This window comes from Takifugu flavidus, chromosome 18 (assembly GCF_003711565.1).
Source record: "Takifugu flavidus isolate HTHZ2018 chromosome 18, ASM371156v2, whole genome shotgun sequence".
Taxonomy (NCBI): Eukaryota; Metazoa; Chordata; class Actinopteri; order Tetraodontiformes; family Tetraodontidae; genus Takifugu; species Takifugu flavidus.
This window is the reverse complement of record NC_079537.1, coordinates 5,088,989-5,116,446: the sequence shown is the minus strand read 5'-3', so window position 1 is coordinate 5,116,446 and position 27,458 is coordinate 5,088,989. Positions and strand designations below refer to the sequence as shown.

The 27,458-nt window shown below is 45.8% G+C and overlaps 1 protein-coding gene across 2 annotated transcripts in view; it reads right to left on the bottom strand.

Moving 5' to 3' along the window:
- Positions 1–27,458, bottom strand: part of grin2aa (glutamate receptor, ionotropic, N-methyl D-aspartate 2A, a) — a 91,646-nt gene that overhangs the window by 29,658 nt on the left and 34,530 nt on the right. For both annotated transcript variants that reach the window (XM_057014590.1, XM_057014589.1), the window contains 2 exons: positions 3,225–3,391; positions 210–647 (listed from right to left, as the gene is read on the bottom strand). In XM_057014590.1, coding sequence (XP_056870570.1) covers positions 210–647; positions 3,225–3,391 — 605 coding nt within the window. The remainder of the gene's footprint in view (positions 1–209; positions 648–3,224; positions 3,392–27,458) is intronic.

The window sequence follows — 27,458 nt, the reverse complement described above, 5'->3', positions numbered from 1 at the left end:
ATTGCATCTTTCTTTAATCTCAATCCTTAACACACACTCAGTGGAAACTTGGTGGAAGCTTGTAATTATTGAGGGTAGTGGATAAAACAAACAGACTGTGGCGGGAAGCTGTGCGATCCAAATGGAACGCACACACACACACACCACACACACACACACACACACACACACACACACACACACACACACATGGCTCCTTCTCTACTTACTTGTGTAGTGCACTGGGAGGCAGCTTCTTTGTCTTCTCCATCTTCTCCATCTGACCGTAACAGGAGGTTCTGGCTTCAGGAATGTCGCCGTACTCTTCCAACATGGCCGCCGCTGCCGAGGTTATGATGCCCAGACCGTCGCGAATCCTCGCCTCCAGCGGGTAATCCCAGTCGTCGTAGGACACCGAAATCATCCCCGACGGGAAGTCCTCGGGCATTATTTCCGGGTTCCCTGTGGTGAGCGATGGCACGATCCAGATGTATCCGAACCCAGTGAGGCCCAGGGAGCGAGCCTCCTGGAGGATGTAGACCGCCTCGTCCTTGGAGCAGTACAGCAGGACCACCGGGGACTGGACCTTCTTGAGCATGATCTGAGAACGGCTGTCCTCCTCCACAGCATCCAGAACAATGATATTCTGCAGGTCCCAGCCCACAAAACTAAAGCATAACAAGAGTGAACCATTAATATTTGGCTAACAGATGATTAGCTTTACTCAGGTGCTCACAAGGACAGGACAATCATCCATTATTATTAATACCACTGCTGTGACATGAAAGCTAATAGGTAGGAGGAAAAAAACTATCTCCAGGGGAAACACATTAAGGCCAAATAGGATGCAAATTAAAAAGAAAAAAAATGGCTCTGTGTAATGATGCTCTGCAGGGTCCAGCCCGAAAAAATGAAGGACAAGAGTGAACAATGTCGTTAAAGGGAAAGGCCCACTCACCACTCGTGGTCAGAGGGCTAATAGGTAACGATGCTCATTAGAAACCAGCCCTAGGTTGGGTGTGATGTCTGGTCTCTGCTGCATGTTTTAGTGGGAAACGTGTTTAGCAACATTACCTGACTCCTGTCCACAGTTTGTCTCCCAGCAAAACTGAATCCCAAACCCCAAAACAGCGCAGAGTAAGAATATAATATGACTGTATAGTTCCCTTTAACGGTGAAGAGGCCTGAGGAGCAGCAGGAACGAGGGAAACGATCTTAATACATAACTCAAAGTTATTGTTAACCATAAAACATGCGGTGACACAAAGAGTCGAGGAAGCTTATTGGATGCAAACAGATGGCAGGACCGAAAAAGGAAGAAAAAAAAACTGTGAACAACAGAAGGAAAACAAGTGGAGGTTCATCAGCATGCATCAATAGATGAGAGTGATTTGGGACTTGCTGTCCTCGTCTTCCTGTCCATAGGGATAACAGTCTATTAGTCCCAGGTGACAAACTATTAAAGAAAGATGATCACACATAGAGACACTTTGAGAGAAGAAAAGAGAGAGAGAGAAAGAGAGAGAGAGAGAGAGAGAGAGATGACGATAACAACAATGGGAACATGTGATATTGCACACACGGGTCAAATGTAGGCATCGACTGTAGCAGGTGTCACTGCATGGGTGACTGTAGCTCATCTAACTGTCTGCTGTCACATTACGAGGATTTGAGTGCACGTTTCACCACGTGCTGGAAATGAAAGGTGCACGTGTGGATGGTTTGTGTGTAATGATGTTAAAATGCGACCTTGCAGTTACAGTTGCCGCCTTTCTCCACGTATGTATGCGGAGCCGCATCTCTGCCCATAATCAGGTCACTGAACTAGAGTTAACTAGTCAAGTCTCTCTCAGCGGATCATGAAGTCACCGAGGAATTGACCCAGAGCTACTGTTATATTTTAAACATTCATGTCTGAATCACTTACAGACGGCAGGAATATTAATGCTCAAGCAAGTTAAAACATAGAGTATTTAATAGTTTCCTGTAATTTCCTGTCTTAAGCAATATTATAAGTATGAGTGAACATCTATTGGTCTGAATGTTACTGTAGGTCAACCAGAACTGTTCCCTGCAGCAAACAAACTGGATGTGACTCTATTTTCTTTCTCCTCCTGATTTTTATCATACGAATGAACAATTATTCACTTCAGGCGATGGGGTGGTTGAGTTGTTAGCGCCAAGCCTCAATTTTCCCATTTCCCTGACTGCAACACGTATTAGAGCAGCATCATGGTGGCTGTTATCAATTATAGAAAATCAGATTAGTTTTGTGAGGTTATAAACTGAAACCCCGGCAACATCTCAACAGCACTAAATATCCAACGTTGCACATTGTCCATTATCAATGATGTTGTTTTTAGTTTTCTTGGAATGATCTGGGACACTCATCCACGTTAAGTCGACCTACCTGACGACTGAACTCATTTCTGAAAGGATGGCGGCGTCTTTTAAGGCTGGATGACGTTGAGAAGACCCCTTTCTGGAATTTAGCAGACTTAAAAGGTGCACATGTTTGTGCTCAGCTCACAGGGGAAATTTTGTTGGAACAAATGCACTTTTTTGGTTTTTGATCTTAATGAATTGTTTTAGGAAGGTGTAAGATCTGGCGGCACCTAGTGGTGTGAATGGCAGCAGCAAAACTGTAATCATCCCTCCGCTTACCTCAACCGTACGTGAGGTCAAAAGACATGTTGTGAAAAGTGGGTTTGAGTCTAAAGCGTCAAATTCAGTTGTTATTTGTTCTTAAACACCTCCTTTTTTTATGTAACTTAAATACAAGCGACATGACTCACAGCACCATGCTGGTTACCCGAGCTCTTTAATGAATGCAGGCTTCTGAGATAAAGGGTCTTCACAGAAAGCCTTCAAGGCTAACCTCCCCTGTGTGCTAATTCCAAGCACTGCATAATAATCCTGCTACAAAAAGTCAAGAATGCCACGGCTGCTCCCCCCCAACCCCTTTTAAAAAAATATTTCTTTCCGTTTCCGAAACTGCAGGGGTTTGTTCTTTGTTTTTAGACACGTTAATGCTGTGATTCGGCAGGCGATACTGTTATTTAGTAGAGCTTCACCCTGCCCAGCAGGAAGGCTCTAATAAATGCTGAACCCATGACTGAGAATCAGGGACACCAGTGTCTTAGTGCTGCCACTGGGATTTAGGAAGGGAAGTGCCTCAAAGGACGACTGGCATGAATACAAAACTGGAAATGAATTGAAATCAAAAGGTATCCAGCTGATCCCACCTGTTGTCCACTGTCGTCTTCAAGACGTTGATGAACTCCTGGTAGCCCGGAAACTTTGACGTGACGATAGAGAAGATGTGCCAGTCATACTCCTCCATGATGTTCAGCATCAGCAGCGCCTCCTGCTGGATGGAGGCGCCAAACTGGAAGAACGTCGACTTCACGTCCTGACGAACGAGGAGGAAGGAAGGAGAAGGAGAGGAAACAAAGGAGATCTAAATCAGCTATCTTTATTAGGCTGCTCATTTATTCAGGGCAATTCTGAGCAGTATAAAACTGAGTATACACACACAAACACACACACCCACATGTGCGCACCTATGCTGGTGTAAAAGTAGTAAGGTTGTCCTCCAGGAGATATATAAATGAGGGGCTCAGAATAATTCAATTAGGACTAAATTGGATTGGTGCAGGACTGCACGGGCCAGGTTCTGGAGATTGAGAGTTGGGTCCACTCTGAGTAGCACATATCCACTCCATTAAACTTAATTCCGAAGCGTTTGCCGTTAGTCACAGCGAGACGAGAGTTTGAACGGGGGCGGAAGGAGCAGGATCACAGGCGGATGAAGGAAAGTTCCGTAAAGGTGCGGCCTATCAAAATGGAGGACCAGATTGAGTTTGAGGGAAGGAAAGAAACAGGGCTCGTGTTCGTCGCGAATGTTAGCTTGACTGGTGTTGGATTCCCGTTGTGTGGAAATGTCAGCAGGGTTCTGAGCTTATCTTGACACCAGTTGTCTTCAGAAGGCTAATGATGATGGACCAGCAGGCTGTGTAAGTGTGTGTGTGTGTGTATGGGGGGGTTGTAGTTGTGAGGTGGTGGCTATAACCTGACAGCTAGAACGAATGAATCTAAGACATGGGGAACAAAAGGTGCAAAAGATATAGAGTAAACCCGGGAATTGATCAAAAGGCCTGGTCTAACAGGGATTTGCTGCCAGGGGGAGCAATAATGGTGGAAAAAACTGTTAGCAGAGTAATCAATAGTTATCAAACCAAAACCGTCCTGACAGTCTGATTGGTCGCCGCCAATAGAGACGAATGCGCGAGGTGACGCCGTAGCCACAGTCACAAGCCTAATTCATCTCTCTGAGCGACACTGCTGTTTACTCACTGCCAGTACGTCATTCTGGATAAGTCATCATCCCTGCAGCCCCCTTATCATTTGAATGACCCCTTCCTGCTTCCAGAACCGACTTGTGGCTCTTCGTGTGTCACGCTCGCTGGCTGCTGGCCTGCCAGTTGGCCCAAATACAGCTTCATTGAGAGCCGACCGTCTTCTGATTTTGCCGTGTCACACACAGAGGCAAGGACTGACCAGCATTCCAGAGTTTCCTTCCCCCGTTTCTCTGTAATCGGGACCTACTGGAATCGTGAGGACTCCGCGAATGCACTTCAGAGAAGTTACGTATCTAAGAAAAGGGAGCGCAGAAGGCAACGGGGGCGAGACTAAAGATACATATAGAAAGTAGGAAGTGTGCGCGGATCAGTGTAAAGCGTGTAATTTCATCTCCACATGCATGACCTGGCATTTGCTTTCTCCTTGTAACACCAATAATGCAACTCGTCACTCCTTGCATTATTTGTGCGAGCGTGGATGTGGGCGTGCGTCTCAGTTCCCCCTATACGAAGGCTCTTTAATGGAATTGTATCTGTATGCGAGGACGGCGCGCTCGACTACTCAAGAACTCCTCAGCGAAGCCTCGTGTGTATGCAGGGATATGCACTGAATATGAGTGTGTGTGTGTGTTCTAATAGGGTAGAAGCTGAAGGAATGGCTTGTACATGGTGCAACGGGAGGGAGGTCATGCTATAAGACATGTCACTTCCTGTCTTCATCAAAGCTGTGGCCAATACTCCCACACTTAGCTGGAGCGCACAGACTGCCACGAGGGCAGGGTCAGTTGTGGAAATCATCGAATGTAACAAGAGTCTTATCTGGCCGGGCTTAAATGATGTATTTGGGTATAGTATGCAGACAGTTTGCATTTGTATGGTCTTTTTTTTTTCAACATTAAAGCTTTAACGCAGATCAGTCCATCATCACGCTTAACATGATTCAAAATTTTAACACAACCCATCCCAAACAGAGTCGCCGTCACGCACGCACAGTTGAGCCGGTGGTGAAAGGCTGCAGAAGCAACCGCTAAAGACGCTAAGCAGCACGTCGGCCTTTTTGAAAACCCCAAGACGGAACAGTCGACCACTTCCAGTTTGAAATGGCCCAGCACGCGTCACAGCGCCCTCGCCTCACTCTCGAGTCTCTTCACTCGCACAAAATGAAATTTGTTTGTAATGTGTTTTACGGCATTGGTAGTCCCCCTGCCAGATGTTTGTGAGCATAGTTCCTAATGCATAACAAACCTCATTCTAAATAAAATATGCATTTGCAATATATTTATTAATTAAGTGTGGGTTAAAGTGCTGGAGTAATGCTGTAGAGCGGATATCCAGCTGCTGTCAGTTACACTGCAGATAGTGAACAAATATGCCCAAGAAAAAATAGAAATAATAATAACTATAAAGAGAAAGAGACAAATAAACAATAATCGTAAGCAACCAGGGGAGAAGGAACATGATCTTTGTTCAGGAGGCTGCATTCCTAAAGATGAGAGAGTGACAATATTTTGAAAACAACATGTTTGCCTGTGTGTGTGTGTGTGTGTGTGTGTGTGTGTGTGTGTGAGAGAGAGAGAGAGAGAGAGAGCGCGTGTGTGTTGTTTGTTCCTGTCTGAGCTGATTTGAACTCCACCCTGAGAAAATCCATCCTGGAACAACAAAACGCTCACACGCTTTTTATGACAGCTCCAATTCTCTCTGCACTCGAGTTAAACTGGTCAGATTCAGCAACCTGCCCTCGTTACCCCGTTTCTCCCACCTTTACATTCGAAACCTACATGAGGGGACGACCTCATCCTTCCCAACTGCATCACCGAAAAAAAGGCCCCTTTTGCATCCTAGAAGCAGCAGGCGCTCTGAACATTCCACCGAAGCAAAGAAAGGAAATGGACAGAAAGAGGCGAGGAACCAACACTTAGATCACAGATGTAAATAGGCTCTAGTAAGGATGTGGAGGGCCATAAAGGGGTTAACAAGCAGAGCAGCCCAGAGGTTGGAAAAGGACTGATGGCAGTGACGGAGCAGCGTGTCATTGTTTCTAATTGGAATGACTCACAATCCGTGAAATCAGAAAACAGCCAATCGTATCCTCTCATTTCATCCTTGTTGAGTATGACGGGCGGCCTTGTTCCGCCGGCCCCCTCAGCTCCACGTGTACGTGCACTCAGAAACGTGGTAGCTCTCTCCTGCCGCTGTCTGTCACCGCTAACCTTCCGTTTCCTAAATTTCCCACTCTGCTTCAGGCACGCGCCCGCCCGCCCACACACACACACACACACACACACACATGTGCACAAATAACAAACACACGCACCTGTCCTGTAGGGCAGGACAGTGTGTCTAAGTTGAAATAGAGGGGAGTTAAAAATAGTAGTCCTCATATCCTCTGCTGCTGATAGCATCATGTACTGTCTGCACTGATTACACACACACACACACACACATACACACACAAGCACATTGTGAGGTACGAAACCCAATCCTGTGCCCACACATGGACACTTTGGCACTATGCATCCGTTATATTTGCAGCAGAATCCCTGTGAGCAACTCGGAGTGTCCACTGGAGGACATGCACGCTGATATGACAGAAATTCCTCAGTGGCCGGTTTCTAAATATAAATAGACAGGCACAAAAATAGCTGCAGCCAAAACAAAAGAGCGAGAACGTCTGCGGAAACAAACTGAAATGCCAAAATCACAGTGCACACCACATAAACTACAGAGAGAGAGAGAGAGAGAGAGAGAGAGAGAGAGAGAGAGAGAGGGAGCCTGTAGCCAAATATGGAGAAATTAAAGAACTATAAGCACAACGCTAAAGTGCATTACTCTTAAGCTAATGCATTGCTTTTAGGAGGCCTTACTGCTATCATATTTTAATGAAAAGCATGCTAGAGGATACATTTGAAACTACGTCGAGACATACTGTTGTCTAGAAATGTTCCCTTCGCCTTTTCAAAAGTGCTCTACGTTCACACGGAGATGCTGTGAAAGTGAGGATCCGTGATAACGACTGGAATCACGACACGGAAGCAGCAAGGTCACCTTTTTTTGGGGGGAGAGATACCAAACTGAGCACAGTTAGCAGCACACGCGCTGTAAGTAGCTGTTGTTGTTCCCAGAAACCTTGCCGTTGTCACGTAAACGGGCCGTCAGCCATGTCTGATGGAGCTTACTGAAATGGTGCAAAAACCAAGATCTAATATTTGTATTTCCAAAGAGATAAATGACCTGTAAATAACGTGTGTGTGCCGTTTCCCAGCTCTGAGGCGTAAAAATGCTTTTTTTCTTCTTCTTGTGGGCACAGAAGTGTAAAGCGCCCAGAGTGCCTATAAATGCAGTGGTTGTGATCCAACGTAGGCTATCGTTGCAAAGCTAATGCCATCCAGGAGAAGCCACCTGTGCAACTAACACAAAATTACAAATGTTCCGTGCCTAGAAACACCTGGCGTGCATTTCTACAGCCTTTCGGCGGCATCCATCTGCAGCTCATCTCTCTACAGCGTGTTTATCCCTGACAACAGTTCATCCACCATGAAGATGGAGCCAAAAGAGCCACGTCATCTCCTCGAGATGGCAACTTTGTTCAGAACCACTCGTGTTTAATGTCAATGACATTAAAAGTGATTTTCTTTACACGTTTTAGGCAGCCAGGCTCTGTCCGTGGTGCTGAGAACTGCCACCCATGAAACCGGCGTGATGGGCGTTTTAATTATTCCATCCATGGAGCGGAACGTGTACATTTAAGCTTGTGTGCTGGTGAATCTGTGCCTCTCTGCACATGTGTGCAGACCGGTTTGGTTAATCTCTTTTAAACAGGTCCACAAGTAGCAGGAGGGGCGAACAAAACACAAAAAAATCTGTGGATGTGAACATTAACACAAACAGCTGCTGACCTTTGACCCACTCCAGACATTATAGCACCTCACTGCTCTTTAAAAGGACCTTTTGCAGACAATTTCGCATATTAAATCAATAATAGAGTAAAATGAGGGTGTGTGATTGGTGTTAAAGCGTTTGACGAGCACGTACGTGTAGTTTGTGTTTGATAATAAATATAGAGTGGCGCTATTAAAAAAAAAAGAAGCAAAAAACACAGAGAAACGATGGCACGGGGCTGGCCGCAACCTCACTAATATCTTTTGGCATATGCGTAGACTTGTTTGTGGATAACATAGAGAAGAAGAATAGAGCAATTCAAACTCTGTCCCACAGGAGGTGCAGTCTGAGGATGAGTGTTTATGTGGGTGTTTCCACTGAGGTTGCTCTGTCAAGACATTTTAACAAGCAGTAAATTCCCCACGGGAACACCCTGACAAAACAACATCACCCCCCCCCCCCCCCCCCCTCTCTCTTCCACAGCTCGCCCTCTTCATCCATCCCCTCTTCTCTAATAAGCCCGGTGTCTCGCTGTCTTTGTCTTCCCCTTTGATAACTCACTTCCCATGGCCCTCGTCTTTTCTCGCCCTCCTCTATCCATCTTTTCTAAAAAGACTAATAAAGCGTCTACGGCCTGATCCAATCGCTTGAGCAGCGTATGCTGAGTAATTGTGTTTTAATCTCCAATGTGATGAATGACATTGTGATGCTTCGTAGCACTAAATTATATACAGGAGCAGCATGGTGAAGACAAGCCTACAGGTCAGATTTGAGCACCAGGGGTCAAAAACAAACCCAGGATGTTGACAGAATTAAAAACAAAGCAAGTCGTGTTTAAGGACATCAGCCGATCACTTCTTTTTCAGAACCGCTCCGCATCATCCCGACGTTAGGTCCGGTTCCCACCTGTCCCACGGAATGAGCAGCCTTCGCTGTGGAAGTGGTCCTCGCTGTCAACGTTGCCGTCATTAGCGTCATAATTACCTTCACCTCACCTCTAATGGCTGACTGGTTTCACCCTTGTCCTTACTGCGGCGCTCCCCTCGTTTTCTCTCCGCTTTACCACTTTCTATCCTCTTTTTTGTCCCTCTTTCCTCCCCATTTCTTCTGCATCCCTCCATTATTCCCTCGCTGCCGTGGCTTCATCCGCAGCGCCTCACACTTTGGCAGGGCTTTGAAACAACACAAGAGGAGGAACAAGAGAGGGAGAAAATCCCACTGACAGCGTTAGATGTGTTAATCATAATAAAATAAACTTTAAATTATGAGGCGCCGCCACAGCACTGCAGTGTTTCAATAAAAAACCCTTTGTCAGGATTACTTGTCAAAACGTGTTTTCTTTTGAAAGTACAGAATAAAGTAATCCTGCAGGAAAGCGTTTAGTCACCTTAAAGGGCTTTAAAGCTCCGGAGCATCAAAGATGAGAGTTCAGTACAGCAGGATGTAAAGAGATGTGATGGTGAAATCATCTAAATTGTTGTTTATTTGGAGATAGTGCATGAGAAAGAAAGATAAACACATGAAAACATGCGGTGTGAGGACTAGAATATGATTTCACTGGCAATTCCTTGCAGGGTTAAAGGGCTGTTTTAGGGTTCGGGTTGGAGTCACGGTTAAAGTTAGGGTCCGAGGCTAAATAATGAATTAATATCCAAACAAAAGCAGTTCAAATGTGAGACTATGTAAAATAAATTATGTAAATTTGGGATGTGTTCAGGGTTGGCTGGGAATTAAACTGGTTACACAACAACTCATGTTGTCAGAGGGGAAAAAAAGACCGCAAAGGTGGCTGTTCGAACCTGTGTGTTTCATCCGTGTGTTGGACTGAGTCCAGTTCAGAGACACAAACCAACTAACACAACCCCAGCTCAAACAGAAGGAAACAGCACAAAACCCGCAGCCTCAAAGGGCAGATTTGCACGGCGGCGGAACACCTCAACTCACATTCGCCGAGTCGTAAACTGGGCTGACAAAACCTGATGGGACTCGAGGGACCAGAATCACTAAAGTGTTTACTTAATTTCTTCTTAATCTAACACTTTGGGAAGATGGTAAAAGTAGTTTGGAAGATGAAACACCCCCACATTGCTTGAGACAATGTGTTTATATTCCATTTTCTTTTAAAAGGGAATAAACATAAAGGAATTCACCGTAACTGGGACAGCAAATACAGATATTGGTGGGAACCACTTTATCCATGTGAACTGCCTTTCTGTACCGCACCGCTGTTCTACTGTCTCAGTAAATGGAACAGGGTGGTCTGGTTATGTTGGCATCCTTTCCAACCTTTAATAATTTAAACACAGTCAAATATGAATCAGAATGCTCGGGGAAAAATGAGCTCTCCAATGGATGTAGATACCTCACAGGCTTCACTTTGCATCGTAGTGAGGCGGGAAATAAGGTGACTGAACAAGATCTCGAACTGATGGTTTTTGTGTGTCTTTTGTCTCTTTGCAAATGGGTTATAATGTAGATGGAGGAGAGCACCTGTCGCTGAAGGTGAACAGCGTGTACCAAATGTCCCGGGGAAACAAACGAACAATTCCTCCGTTCTTGCAGAGAATGAGATCCCACAGCTGCGATAGACAAAGTGTATCGCTAACGTCAACATGGAGTTCCAGTCGGTAAGAGGTCAGAGCTCATTTTGGCTCCTCTGGATTTCTATCTCTATTCTCTCACTTTTCAGTCGTTGCCATGTGATTTCTAAACTATTGTTTTGGCAGAAACATCAAATTAGGCTTTAGAAAATATTACTATTTAGCATTTTAATGCTGAACAAATATGCCTCAGTTCTTAAAGAATGACCGGAAACATCCTGAATTCCTTAAAGGTCGACTCATCCTAGATGTCAGAGACTCACTGACATGTTTTCTTAAGATAGTGCATGTATGTGGCCCAGCAAAAATGTCAAGTAGGCAGAAATGAAGAGGCATTTCTTGACGGACACACCATTTTCCATCATATTAACAAACTGCTGTGACGTGTAATGATGTGAGGACAGATCAATAGTGCATAATGTGCTGAAGGTTTCCCCCCACAGAGACGAGGCAGTGGGCTGATATGGTCATCGCTAACGACACTGTCGGAGCCACTGATTCATCACCGCCACCAACAGACTGACACTGACACCTAAAGACCCACTTTGAAGAGGACACGGAGAGCAGGGGGGGCTGGACAGGAGGGGGAGTGGAAGCTAGAAGAGGAGAGAACAAGGAGCGATATCAGGGAATGAGAGTGTGGAAAGACAATGGACAGACTCAGATAAAGAGGAGGCGAAACGGGGCGGGGGAGGGAAGCAGATGTTACTGATATGAAATCCAAAGGATATCTTTCAACATGTTGAAGCTCATGGAAATAAAGATGAACAGATCCTAACAGAAACCCACATAATGTGTCCACAGTGATGAGTGCACACTGTGCCAGAGGAAGAGGAGCATCACTCATGTACAACAGTGCCAAATCTAATCTCAATTCTGACCTTAAAAGCAATTCTAAGGGGCTCCTTACGCGTCTGCTTAGCATGTTGGCGATGCTACTGTGTTTTCTACGTAGATGGGGCTTCATCATTTACGCTTCAGCAGACTCTTGTCTGTTTCGCTAATGCAACTCCCTGAGTTTGGATCGGAACGAGCGGAGAAGGGCAACACTCATTGTTTAGATTTTCAGCCAGTCGCTTTGGAGTAAATTAGAAAGACATCGGTTAGCAAAACGTTAGCATCAAATTACCATACAATACAATGTAAAAGTGGAAAAGCATCGACCAAAGGTTTTGCAGCTTGACCAACCAAGCGTGGCTCCCCTCGTCTACTCATGGTTGCAATTTTTGGATGGGCACAACGTGTGTCTTGCAGATGACGCAATAGCTACACAACCCCCCCTAAGCCATGAAAATGGAGTAAAAAACATCTCAAACCCTCAAACAGACCTGTGAAGCTGCAAAGACCAGCCCTGTCCTCACTCTTTAAAAATGTCCTCAATTTCCTTGTAAAATATTCATTGTGGTCCTCATGATGTAGCAGGTACAAGAACACACGAAGACACCCACCCACCCACCCTCACACACACACACACACATACACACACACAATGTTCGTTTCGTTCAGAAAGGACAAAAGGATAAAAAGAATATTTCTTTTATACCCTCTATTATTCAGCACTGTCGAGTTATTTTCATACTGTCTTCATATATACTGCATATCAGCAGTCGTGTAGATGATATATATGAGAGTAGGCTCAGACAATAAATTATTGAAACATACATGGATTTTATGGATAAAAAAACATTTTGCTGTCAGTTGCCTGAGCAGACCTTCAGCTTTGTTTAGAGCGGACGGCCTCACAACTGACCCGAGCTCTTCTCCTAGGACGATTATTATATTATCGCATTAGAGAGGACAAGAGGACGCACCCGTGAATCCACTACGAGGATTTGTCTTTGTATTAAGACAGGTGGTTCATCGATCAGAAAGGTGACAGGAGAGTCAGACTTATAAATATCATCCCTGACAAGTGACTCCTGCATTTTCATTCCAGTCAGAAATCATTTTAGCGTAAAACTGTTGATCAAACTCCATAAGCACGCCGGTTCAATCGGCTCCTCGCTTTTAAAAGTCTTCTCTGCGCATCCGTCACTTCAGTGAGGCTTAGTAGATGTGCTAGCCTTTGCTAGCTCTTTTTCAGCTTCCGTCTTCACAAAGGCGCTTCTCTGCTTCCCTTCCCGTCTTTTGAGAGAGCTGCAGTCTTTTCCTGACAGACACTTTTAAACATTATCTACACATTTTCCTATGTCAACTGAGTGAGAAGAACGCTTGATTCAATTAGCTTCTGATCGGCCTGTGTGTTTCTTCCCATCTCACTCCAGAGACTTGCTGTTTAAGCAGTCGCACAATAGAGCTCAGCAAGAACCAGTTTTCTGGCTAAAGTGGGTCGTTCGTGCATCACAGAGGGGGCAGAAGCTCAGATCCATGTGTGCAAGGAAAGAACAATGAGCAGAATAAAAGTGAGATTTGACATTTAAAGCAGCACTCTTTGCAGCATGATAAAAAACGAAATCAGCCACTAGTGAAAAACATTAGACACTTTATGACATGAGTGCATATCGTAAAAGTGGTGATCTGTGCCAATCTCATTTCTGTCTTCATTACATGGTGGCATTCATCTGGGATCCAGCCTCGTTTCATAATTACATTATGGAAATGCTGAATTTCCCTTTTTTTAAATCCATCCTTTCAGTGTCTTGACACAAGAGCATCAAGGAATTGTGTAAAAAGAATTACAACGATATCTTGAACCCTCCTCTGTAATTTCTTCCACTCCCAACAGCTAAAAAATGATCGATCGAACCACAAGAATAATGGGGAAACTTTTAATTAATGCGACTCAAACAGTGGCAGCAGTCCCTTCCATATGCGCCTGGGTCTCTCTATCCCCCAGTGATCCTGACTCAGGCGCTAGCGGAGCCTTGTTTTTTCACCGCAGCATTTCTCTTCTGCTGACACGCGCAATACTGCACCGGCCTTCGATTCAAAACACCCAGTCGTTGAGGATAATCTTGACTCCAACCCCAAACCCTTGCCACTCCATTTGCAGCAGGCTCGGTATTATAGAGCTCAACCACGTTATGTTAGCTGCTCTGTAAAGCAGATCACGTCACGTTCTTAATTGCTGCGATACGGTCATTTCGAACAATTATACGCCTATCTGGGCCCTGCTTTGAAAGATATAATTAAAGCCGACTTCACTTTCTTGTCAGCACATTCTCTTACACACTATTAAGTAAAAAAAGAACATTTCTGCAAGCTCTTTTGTTGCAGATAACAAAAAAAATACCACTTAAAACCTTAAAGATCATTGTTGTTGATCTCTTTTGGATTTTTGATAGAATGTAAAATGTCACAGTCATAGGTGTCCCACAGGGCACAGTGTTTGGACCTCAGTGTCTTTACTTGTCAGTAAATTGTTGCTACTCTGGTATTCTTACATGGATGCTTCTCTTTTTCTTGGGTTCCTACATATTCCGGACATTCCAGTTTGATCTGAATCACTTCAGTGCAGTGTTGCTCAACCTGATGCCTGAGTAAACACTTTTACTCTATATTTCAGGTGAATTTTTGTCTGTCTCACATCAGAGTAGCTCTGTGTTTAGCTTAGAGTCACACAAATATGGAGTCTAGAAAAAGATCATTTTCCACTTGCAAGTTCAACATACAAGATGCTCTGTCTTAAGCCCCCTCTCAGCTTCATCATTTCCACCTGAATGGCCGCCACCGTAGCCTGCAGAGTAACGGACTGCATTTCATTGGGCGAGCAGACGGATGGCACCCATGGGAGGAGTTGATCTGGCAAGATCTGTTAACAACACACAGATGCACACACAGAAGCAGCCTCACACACAGGTCTGGAGGGGAAGTCCCTGATGCCTAATGTACCTTTTGCCGTCACAGATGGGTCACTTACATTTCTGGGCAAAAGAGCAATGATGAGAAAGAGATAGAAGGAGGCTGACAAAAAGCTGACAGGGCCATGTCGAGGGCTTTAAAAGAGGCAGTAAAATATAGAAAAGGAAATGTAAAACAAATACAGAAACAAAACTTGACATCACTTAATTAGCTGTGTGTTGTGTCCATTATCTGGTTTATATCTGATTATGTTGTTTATCATATAACAGTATCAGTATTGTCTAATTTATTGGTATTGCACATGTACTGTATATGTCTCTTCCTCCTTTGCCCAGCCTGGCATCAGCAGGAGGGAGCCCACCTCATCCACTCCACATAGGAGCCTGGTCCTGCTGAAGGTTTCATCCTGTAAAAAGACAGTTTTTCCAACCACTGTTGCTTGTTGTGGGTCAGGATCTTGGTTTCTATAGATCACCTAGAGACTATCTCAAACGTTTCTTTAAAAATAAAGTGGAACTCGATCAACTTGATCAGGATCTACGACTGTAGCCCTTCAAAAATGCAGCTGGTCGCTTAGTCAATGTCCAAGTGGGGTTGCCTAGCCAATGGGATTACAGGAAGATGCTCGGCGATAGCCAATGGCAGAGCAGCTACAAGCATGTTTGCGTTCACTAAACTCCGCGAGCTGCGAGTAGCAGCGGTAGCGTATTTTTGCCTTTCGTATCCTGAATTTTTTTCATAACAAGGGGAAATATTTTCCCGTTGAGACGTTTCGTAACCTGAAAATTTCGCATGTAGAGACATTCGTAAGTAGAGGTCCCACTGTATTTATGTGCCACCACGGACAGGGTCATTTGATATCAATGAAACAAAAGAGTGTTTAATAATATAGACGGCTCTGAGTACTTCAGTGAAGGTCAGCGGCAAAAGAGAAAAAACATCAAGACGAGCTGAGAGGAGGAAAAGTTGCTGACCCACTTTGTGTTTCTCAAAGTTTCAAATCCGCTTTAAAGAGAAAGTGTGTTGTGGCCAAGAAACTCACTCACTCAGTCACTCACTCACACACACTCTCTCTCTCTCTCTCTCACACACACACACACACACACACACAGAAAGAGAGGGAGAGCATATGCACGGAGACACAGATGCCATACAGAGGCATAATCCTGGGCCTGTGACCTGAGACACCATGAATAATGAAACAAATGCTGCCTATATTTAACAATCCATTAGCTCTTAACAAATGAATTCCTTTCTTGTATTTAGGACTTGTAGTTTTCTCAGAAGAGACACAGGACCCCTCAAATAACTAATAACCAGCATGCCACACGTATATAAATACATCGTTCACGTCTGTGGTTGAGATCACAATGACTCCACTTCTAGCCGGACCCGGTCTATTTTAGTTCTGAAAACCTCCTTTGTTGCTCACTCTGATCCTCTTTTTTATTTTCCCCATTCTTCTTCAAACCTGTGTTGGTAAATCTAATCCTCTGTTCACCCCTCTCTCCCTCCAACTCCCACTGTCTCTTCCAGGCTTCGGCTGATGCTGATAAACAGCTCAACAATGGACCAAAAGGGCCAGATACATGATTTATAATAACAGATAATAGATTGTTTGTTTAGGGGGGTTTCTTACATAATTCCTTGTCTGTGCTTGAGCGGATTCTATTCCATGTTTGATTTATGAGTGAAATCCCTTTAGGAGCCTTGAGAAATGTTTAATAACTTGAATTAAAATTGACAGGCCTGAATATGACCGGGGAGGGAGAAAAAAAACAAGTGAAATGAGAGTTTTTTCCTCCCTTTTTCATGGGCGCTGCACAAAGACACATCTGTCCTGTAAAATGTCCCTTTTCCAGCCAATTACAAAACTAAATGTTGCACACGCGGAGCCCTGTGCTTGTGCGTGCGTGCACGTGTGCATCATCGCTGCCCGGGGGCGGAGCGCGCTACACATGCAATCATGTCTTTACATGCGACAACAAGCGAGAGGAGGCTGCGCATAAACATGGTGAGGGACCGCTTAAAGAACGGGGTTTCAGGACGGAGCAGCCATTCTCAGTCTTTGCTGAAACCTCCTTTTCTCCGGTCAGCATTTGAAGCAACGTACAGGCCGACTGGTGCGTCAGGCCTGCTGAAGATGAAATTTAGGATCTGAGTCACAGCGATCCAGCCAATGCTCGAGGGCCTTCAATTAAAAAGATGATGCTGTTAAAAGCAACCGTAACGGGATTATGATCGAGTCATATGTTTTTACAGGAAGGGGGGGGGATTCATTACTTACTCACGACCGAGGCTGGCTGAGGGGGGTGTAACGACCTCCCACCTCTGGCAATGATGCTCACCATAAAGATAAATTTAAGGCCTAAACACTGGGAAGAGATGGACCCTCACCCGCATCTCTTTCATATCTATATTAACCAACAGCTTAGGGAGGCCGTGGCGACATCTTTTGACGCACAAGGATGGATACGACAGGTTACATTTGTGATGAGAAGAACCCTCACACTCATCTTAAGATTAGTTATTTGAATAAGACGAGGAAATATTAGTAGAAGCTCTGCTGAGATTCCCAATCCAGCCATGTGCTGAAAATCAAGGATGCAGCACGGGCTGTTATAGATGGGTGTGTATGTATGTGTGTGTGTGTGTGTATGTGTGTGTGTGTGTGTGTGTGTGTGTGTGTGTGTCTGTCCCCTTTAGTAGGTGTTGGCTGACGAGCACGTCTCCAGAGATGTAAGCACACATCTCGGTGAGGCAAACCGTCCCTTCTAGTCCTTCCGCGGAATGTTCCTTTCACTGCAGAGCGACTTGAGAGAGATCGGCGGGAAAAGTCCGTAAATATAATCATTTGGATGAGTTTTCGCTAAAGCACGGAAACAATGGCCAGAAATCCAGAAATCACTGGCAGGAAATGACAAACACGCTGGCACGTGAGCTTTTAATTCAGGTAATCAGCATGTAAACAGAGAATTGCTTGTGTTTATTTTTCCTTTGCTGTGCCCCCCCCCCCCCCCCCCCCCACTTTTATCCTGTTACAGCCGCCTTCCTTGCGTGGAGCAGTTCCAGATGTAAGACAATGGAAACTGGCAGGAAATATTACTTAACACTGCACTCCTTCCGCCTCCCATCTCTGCTCTCGCTTCGCCAACGGGTGTGTTTTTGGTTTTGGGGTGGATCTTGCTTGCGTGGGTGTGCTTCGATGTCCCCTCGTCACCCTGCAGTGAACTCTGGGCATCCAACCTCAGCTGGGCGGCGCTCAAACATCAACGGGATCAATTTTGATTTGACGAGGCCAGAAACTCCCTACTTCTCTCTCCACTAAATATGCGAGCAAACTAAAAATGGGATTCTTGAATTCTGCGAACTCGTACCCGGATACGAGTAAACCAGCGCCCTCGTTAAGGCCTTGAGGCTGAGTCTCTGCTCTAATTAACCCTGTGTGGTCCAACATTTACATCAGCTACAGTGATTGCGTCAAGATTAAAATGCAGAGCAAAGAGCCAGGACCTACGCACGGACTCCAAGAGGCTCAAGAACTGCTAATGATTCAATTTGGGTACGACTTGATGGGCTAATTTCAACAAATTGCATCAAATGTGTTCGAGGCGAGATAATAACATAATGATGAGTAGAATTAATTTGCTCTGCTGAGATCGGGGATTATTAAAAAATCAAGCTCTTGCTTAGCCAAAGTCCTTAAAGAGTGGCGCGCTAGTCGTGATGCGGTCCTGATGATCCGAATGCATTCGCCTCAGAGAAAAAGAACCCTTTAGGTAACAAGGTAGCTGAATAGAAGGGCTGCAGATTGATGCGTGTCTTTCTACTGTGTACTCCGGCCTGGTCATCCTCTCCATTTCCTCAATCGGGTCCTCTGGCAGTGACCCAGAGCAGTCTCTGCTGATGGAAATGGTTCTGAATAAAGCAGAAGCTCTATTTGACAAGAGCTGCGCAGGGACCCGATGGCCGACTGGCACGCTCCCAGGGCGAGAGATGAGCTCTTTATCTGTCTGTCCCGTATCCTATTAGAGTATCACCTTCTATCACACCCTACATTCAAAGGATGAGGGCAGCTTTTGCTAAGCTGCGCGCTCCCCGCCGTCCTCTCTTTACCTTGCTGACAGCTTCCCTCTCCTCCTGCTCCCTTTCTACCTGATCCAACTTCCAATCACAGCAACACGCTTCCCTTTATTTGCTCTCTCTCTTCCTGAATATACAGTACAGCCTCAACAATGACTGTTCCATCAATAACCTGTTCAAAGTCTAAAAATAATCAGAGCTAATAGCTAAAGGTGGGGGGATGGGTGCAAAAACAAAACAGCCAGTGGGGGAAAGAGGGAGTGAGAGGGCAAAGCGTGACAGAAGAGGTGCTGATACCCAAACCCACCCCTCATGAGTCGATTGAGGATAGACCGCTGACCGTAGAACAACCCCTCCCACACAGCCAAATGTGCACACAAATGCTAATAAATAAGTGGTAATAATTCTGTTGCATCGTATACAGGAGGGTTATTTCCCATGTAACTTATATCCATACAGGGAAATAGTGTAAGATGAGATGCAGGTCTTTATTTGTTGTGGTGTGTTTGACACCATTATGTCTTCTCTCATTCCCTCTGCTCTATAACACCCCCCACCACACACACACACACACGCACACACACACACACGCGCGCACACACACACACACACACACACACAGAGTACATAAACCAATTCACTGTCATCATTCTGCGATTAAGCAACTCTGCAGCATCTGTACAGTGAGAGCACACTTGTGGGAGCGTGTGTGTGTGTGTGTGTGTGTGTTGGAAGAGGAAGGAGGGGGAGGAGTGATCCTGCTACACTGTCTACATCATGTCACATCATTGCCAGCAGAGAACTACTGTAGATGAGTCAACAGTCAAAATAAACTGTTGGCCACCGCGTTAGCGACGCTAGCTGCATACACACGGGCGAAAAGCCTCCCTGCGAGATTAAAAGGACGATCCGGCGCCTCAAAAATCACGTAATCGCGTTGCACGTTCAACATCGCAGCCGCTGCCCCTGTATGAAGGACTGGGCGAAGGACTTTAGTAGGACTGGAACTGCTGACCTTTAATTCAGGAATAATAATTGTAAATTACGGCATCTCCTGTTCTTCCCTCCTGCTGAACTTCCATGCCATTCTGTCCTCTTTGGCGCCACGTCACAGGATTCTTCCTGCTCTTTTCCACTGCAGCCAAGCCTGCGTCCAGGACTGAGCGTGCGTGCGTCGCCTGTTGTCAGGTTCAATGGTGGCAATCGATGAGCATTTGGGCAACAACTCAATATCATTAAAGACAGATACCAGAACAAAAAGATCACCCTGACTGGAGGGTAACAGACAACCTCTCCAGCTTCAGTCAGGTCTTAGGGCTTCTGGTTGTACTGTTAGTTTGATTGGTGAAGTTAGATTAAAAGGGGAGAAAAGGGGAAGTGAGAAACTCACTGAGACTCATTTTCTTCCGAGGGCAGAGATGTTTTTTATGGAAGCGGATCGCCAGGAGAGCCGACGGTCCTCTGAAGCTGCATCCAGAATGGTGAAACCGCTCGACTAAAGCCCCGTATAAATGCGTGGTTTCTAATGTTCTTTCAAACATGGGTGTTTTTCTTCCGTTCTTTAATGTCGTATCGTTTCCAGTACACGATGTGCCGTAGCGTCAACTTCTCAGGGGACCACAACACGAGTGGCTCTGGGCAAATCAAGAAGGAAATGCATTATTGATGAGGAGCTGAGCTAGTTTTGACAAGAGCACACACACACTTAAAGGACCAAAGTCTCCGTTTTGGAATTATCATGAAAGCTGACCGAGCTGCTCCTGCATTATAATGACAACGCTAAACTTAATTACATTACTGCTAATGATAACGGCTAAAACACTGCGAGAGTTTAAATGAAGCGTCGCACACAGAGAAGTAATTACGACATGCTCGCTGCCCAGAAGAAAACCAAGAGGCAGAGCGGCGGGGTATTGTGAGCGTAAGTGGGATTTGATGATCTTCTTTTGACATCCAAGCCCCTCAGGTGCCGAGATGCCATGATATGATGGCAGAATCTCACAGATATGATGCCTTCAAAGGAGGAAGTAGAGTTTCCGCAGAGCATAAAAGTCAAACATCTGGCTTACGGGCAACAAGAGTCTTTGTAGAGGTGTGGATTAGCACACATCTGCTCTTTACATACACAAACATGTGAGAGAGTGACTGGCAGACCTAAGAAGTGTACACAGAGAGTCATCTCACACACACACTTACGGATGGGTGTGTGTTGTGGTGTGTGTGTTCATTTAGGTCACCCCTTTAGGGTTTTCTCGAGGAGGCGCCATGATTTTACATTATCAGGGTTCAAGCAGACTGCATATTTTATGTCCAGTCGATCCTGCCTGTTGGACCTGCAGCGCTTACTTACACTTTTAGGGTTGTTTGATAGCTGGCCGGTCCCTGCAGATGTTTCCGAAGATGCGCCGTCCCCAGAATCATGTGGATGACCGGTTGTCTCGCTGTCTTAAGCTGTTAGGAGTGTGTTGGTTAACGGTGGTGACAGACACACGTTTCATCTGCATGAATCTTCAAATGCTAAATATAGCGCAGGATTAAGGTTGGGATGATATTCCTATCTCTCTACCCTGCTGAAGACCGTTTAAGTGACACTTCTCTCCCTCCTTCTCTCTATCGCTCCCCCACTTGAAATCCTCTCTTATCTAATCCTGTCCTCCCCTCCAGCTTCTTCTCATCACTCCACTTAAACTTTTACTAATGAGTTCCTCCGCCCCGTCTCTCTCTTAGCCTTTTGTTTCAGTTCAGATGTTCCTCTCCAGAGTCGATATGAGCCGCGCGAGGCCAGAGCGGGGAGGGGCGTGACCTGCGGCAGATGCAGCTAAGCCGTCTGTGTCGTCAGTGTGTGTTCATCACTTCTAAAGCAAGGCGCTAAAATCAAATCAATTCCCTGCACTGCAGTCAACTCAGCATTGCAAATCACAGATGTTGGTCCTCCACAGTAAATCTGTGTCGCTGGCTAAGTAGCTGCCAGCTAGCAGGATCCACTACTGTCTGTTGGATTTTCCCTTTTATCAATATGGCAGTCCAGCACTAGCCAGCCGCAGTTTCACCACCATGGGTGGAGCTATAAGAACACGGCGCATCCCTCCGAGCAGCACTAGCACCATCACAAAAATATATACTGGCCTGTTGACAAAAATTTGTTCTAAAAAAGGTTTAATAAACAAGTCAAGGGCATGGACCCATCGCTTCGAGCTGTGTGACAGCATCATCAACGATACAAATATTTCCCATCCAACAAAAAGCACTCGGCTACGAGGGAGCAGGTTAGCATTCACGCTTATGCTGGATGAAGAGGAGCGCGTCCCATCCTTCCGCTGCTCTCCATTCTTGTATTCATGCTTCCCCTAATTTATTTGTTAACAGCAGCCACTGTAGGCCTAAACACCCTGCAGCAGTGTGTGTGTGTGTGTGTGTGTGTGTGTGTGTGTGTGTGTGTGTGGTGTGTGTGTGTGTGTGCGTGTGTGTGTGTGTGTGTTGAGGGTTTTACAACAAACTCCCTCTCTGACACTTGGCCAACAGGGATCGTGGTAGCTGCACTGCTGGGGAAAGCACATCTAGGTTGCCGCGGCTACAGAACAGCGATGGTAGATTTTATACGTTGTCTTCCGCTGCTACAACGGTCCTCTCTCTACGCAGTCCTAATGTGACCAGGTAGAGATTTGCACACTGTGCGTTGATTATCAGGATAATGAAACCTGTCACCTTTGACCGTTTTACCCGCGATCCAGTAAATTGCAGGCGCTAACTGTGCAACAATAAGAGCAATTTACTGAAAAGAAAAAAGGAATAAGGATGGAAAATATTGACTTGGCAATTTAACGTCTCACCGAGAGCAGCTCATCTCGCTCCATCCTGTGCAATCTCTCACCCCTCAAACTAAAGGCAACCATCTCGTGGCTCTTAATTTCGGCTAATCCCTTATTCAGCGTCCTGATACAGAGGATGCCGCTGCAGCACCATTGATGTTCCTCTGATTAGTTCAGCAAAGATGAATATTAGAAACATTCTTTTCTGATTCATGTCCTAGTACAGATCAGTTGATTAGCTTGATTAATTTGATTTGAGTTTTACTTCCCCAGTGGTGCGGCCCAGTAAACGCTGTTTTAACGTACGATATAAAGGTCTACAGAACAGAGCGGGGTGTGGAAAGGAGGCTTGACTGTAAAACTAAATGAGACAAGACACATAAAGCTCTGTTGAACAGGTGCTTTTTAATTCCGCTGGGAGAGCGACGCTAACCCCAGCGTCCCGTCTTTGCACTGCAGCGTACCAGCCGCGTCACACGCACCCCAGGTTGCCAACCGTTGCTTCCGCCAACACATGAGGCTGGACGGCGCGTTTACACAAGGGTTTATATCTCTAAAACCCCAACAGGAAAACTGGGCTGAACGTTGGGGAAAGAGAGGCGGCAGAGGTAACGGGTGAGGAGGTGAGGGCGAAAGATCTGTCACGATCAACACTACAGATGAGGGCGATAAGGGTCAGTGTTATCAAACCCTGACCGCAGCCCTCAATGCGTGATCAGAGAGACAAAGAGGGAGAAGGTGGAGACGGGGATGGAGCGGGAGGAAAAGGGAAGATGAGATAGAGACCCTAAGCTCTTGGCGGGAGGAAGGAAGATTGCAGCAGACAATCTGTGTGTCATTTACTTGTGTGTAATGTGTATATGAGTGGAGTATCAGTGTGTCAAATCGAGGTTAGATTGCCTGGAGGTACTTCATCATGCTTGTCCTGACTGAACACAAAAACACTCTTTTGCCCCCATTATGCCTCCTCTCCTCTCTATCCTGCGTGTGCTCTTCTCTCCTTCTCCATCCTTTAGATAGAAATCCGACTTCCTTTTGTCCAAGGCTTCCATCAATCTCTTCCCAGTTCATAAACAAATAACGCTTCTAAAAACAGTCCCAGTATGGCAGCAAATGTGGCGTGTGGGGGGGAGCACCCCTCTTATTTTCAGATTCATTTCTCTGCTCATTCCTGTCTCTCAAAGACCTTTCGTACTGACGTTTCTCACCATGTCTCTATTTCCACGCATTAATGGCTCTATCTCAATTCTCCAAACGTCTACATAACCATGTCAGTTTGGAGGGGGCTCTGCTCGCCTTACAGGTAAAAGCTCTTTTATTCCTTTGAAAGGAGGGAGGAAATAACGATACATCATCACCTGAAAGGAGTTTTGCATCCGTGCAACAGGGTTTCATAAGAAAACACATGAATATTTAGACAGTGGGTCCAGGATTTGAACCAACAACCGGCCACACACCTGAGCACAGCTGTCCCAAAACTATAATCAAATGGTTCAATGGGTCCAACTCCAACAATATCAAGTCATGTTTGGATTTTAAAGAAGAAAGAGCCATTTTCCAGATACCCCCTGCTCTGCATCTTCCTTTGGCAATTAACTTATGACTGTGTTGCCTGAGGTAGTCATTATTCTAATGGCAGAATTATCATGTTGCTATCATGCTACATATGGATGGATGGCTGACCTGTGTTAACCTGGGGAATCAAATTGACTTGTCAGTTCATCTTTTGATCGTCTCTGTGGTTTGATTCTATCAATTAGTGGGGACCACTTTCACATTTATGTTCTGTTTATATTTATGATACTCATACTTTAGCCATGTGGACAAGTGCTGAAATAGTTGCCCAGCAAACACAGATGTGTCTCCAGGTCTCAGAGCTCCTGGTCCCCAGAACAATAACCATGTAATTAAAATGTCCTTCTCTATTTTCAGAGTTTCCTCTCTAAAGCTACAGCCTGCTACTACATCTCTTCCATGGCAGTCAGTGACAGTAAGGCCACAGCACGACCCCAGCCAAATAAATAAAATATACATATACCGTATACAGTTTTAAACACTAAAAAGAAGAATACACTGTTTTATTCGGTATCGACCCCTACCGCTATGAAAATCGATCATTTCAAACAGGTACCGAAAAAAATCAATACGTGTTTTATGAAAACAGCCGTCATTAGTGCTTCACTCGCTAATGCTGGCAAACACGAAATACACGCTTACAACCACAGCCCTGCGATTGTCCCCAGAGTGGGAAAGACAAAAGAGGAAGGTTTTAGCGGCTGAATAATTACATTGCACGCCAAATTCACTCAGAAAGCACCCAGAAAAGCACTGCGAGCGGAAAACAAATGAGTGGATTATGAATCTCTCCGTGGCTGATTGTGGAGGACATCGTGTTGCTTAAGAAACCGTGTGTGTGTGTGTGTGTGTGTGTGTGTGTGTGTGTGTGTGTGTGTGTGTGTGTGTGTGTGTGTGCGTGCGTGTCCACCGCCTCAACCTGTCCAGCTGTATTTCTGTGCCCGACTGCAGACAGAACTGATCAGATGAGCAGCTGTGGACGGCTCCTGTGCCTGTAAACTGAAGCATCTGAAGACCGCCGCTGCCGACTGGAGGCTCGCCGGTGCCACATCTGTCAGCAAGAGCCCTTGAGCAAGACACTGAACCCGAGCGGCGCCACGGCCTCATCACTGTGTTCTCATTAAGATATGCAGATGCGCTTGCAGGCGCCTTGAGGGAAATAGATCTCTTTCAATCAATACCAGCCAGAGGAGGAAGCACCAACATGAATGAATGAAATTACTGTAAATATTATTGGCCCCTAATTCAGAGCCGAGCACCAATAAAAGCCTGTTTGAGTGGTTTAATTGCTGTAACATGCCTACAGTCTCAGATCTCCTCTTAAAACAGCCGTTCTTTGTGTCGTTCCTTTGATATCCGCACCAACCAGGCCCAGTCGCCAGTAGTGAGGACACACAAAGTCCTCTGCACACTGGGACTCATCTATCTAATAATTTCATTATCATTTAGCCACTTCTGCACATGGCCAGAGGCAGATGTTCGCTGACAATAATTCACTGCAAATCCGATTGAAGGGCGAAATCTTCATTAGCCCGTTGTTTTGTGTGTTTACAGCCGAGCATGGTGCGGTCACATTTCATTATCGGGGACCTGGCTCCGCTCTGCAGGGAGACAGATGCTGCCAACGCAGAGACAGCTTTTCAGCGCTAGCCTCCGCTTTCTGCCACGGACATATGTGGGTTGCCAGGGGCTGTGGCTGTCACCGGCTGTAGCTCTTCTCGGGGCTAGCTGATGCGAAGGGATGGGGCCGATGTGATTGGTTGATAAGGACAGAGCTGTTTTGTGCTTGTGTGGTCGCCGCTCTCGCTCGCTGTCTCGGTGAGAGAGGAGGAGAGAGAGACGGAGGGGAAGAGCGGATGGTTGGCAAACAGTTTTGACTGGTGCGGAGGTCATAAGGCACAAAGTTGCCGTTTCCCACCTTTGCAAAAGTAAAGAAGAAGAAAGAACACATTTATTAGCAGCAAGCATTTATACATCCAACTGTTCACACACTCATGAGGAAAACTGGGGAAGCTCCCAACTCTTCCACTGATGTGCAGCTGGCACATGCACAAAGCTTTGCCGAGCAAAACTTTCATGTCAGAATTATACGGTGGTTCCGCCATATTGCTGCTGGAGTAAACGCTTCATCCTCGTTTACATCATCGAACACTAATCGTGACCACCAGGGGGCAGTTCTAGTCTCTGTGGTGGTTTGAGAGGGAAAAAAAATTGAAATCTAAGAAATCCATTCATGCCTGGGATCACTGATCATCTGTTTGGACACTAAATTGTCACATCAGCCACCATTTAGTGCTGAATTGCAAAAAATAAGGAATAAATAAAAATGTTTTCCCCCTCAGGGTCATAGGAGCTTATCCCAGCTGCACATGGGCACAGTTAGGGTAGATCCCTGAATGAGCCACCAGCTCATTAGTGCCCTATTCAGGCATTTGGGGATTGGTACCTTGCTCAAGGGTACCGCAGCAGAGCTCTGAAGATGACTAGGCACCACCACAACACCCTCTGCCCCGCTCTCATCCCCCCATCAAGCTCCTCCACCATCTAACTTTGGTTCCCTCCACCAGTCCCTCATGGTTCCTTCTGTGGTAACTATTTTGTACCAGCTCCGACTTGTAGCTTCCATGAAAGTGGCTTTTTTTTTGGACTGCTGTCTTTTTGACTATCTGCCTGTCGTTCATTTTATTTTTTTGGTTTCTTTATCTCTAGCCCTGCTGCTCAGCCTTCACTCGTCTGTTCGCTGACCTGCCTGAAGATTTCCCCCCAGACTCCTCCTGCCTTGCCTGTGTTTAGATTGTCTTGCCAATAAAAGCCTGCTTAAAGCCATTCCTGTCGAGGTCCGCATTGTGGGCTCAGCATCCTGAGGAGCACCAGCTTAGCAAGAATGTATGAAAAATAAGGACCGGGAAAGGATGGATGAATGCAGGAAGCAAATGGGAGGAAAAGTGAAGGAGCAGATCAGGTAGGAGGAAAACACTCGTGCTGTTGGGAGAAGAAAGGGGGGAGGAAGGGAAGAGGTTAACGAGTTAAGCGAGGCAGTGCTGCAGTGTTACACATCAGCATTCCGGGAGAGTAGCGCCACGGATCAAACTGACTCGCACGTGCGGGCGTCAAACATCCAGACTACCTCCAGGAAGAGCGCGTGGAGCAGCTTATCTCAGGAAAAGTGCAAAATCACACGTGGCGTAACGTGACTAAACGACCATGGAGCGACAGACGATGGCAGCTGGTTTCCGATCGCAAGCGCCGCAGCGGGAGCGGAAGGGATCCCCGGGATTCAGCGGGAAGCGGCGTAACTGCTGGGCGGACAAACGGAATCTGTCGCTAAGCGACACAAGTTCAGCTCTGAGAGGAAGCACAGTCCAGAAGGT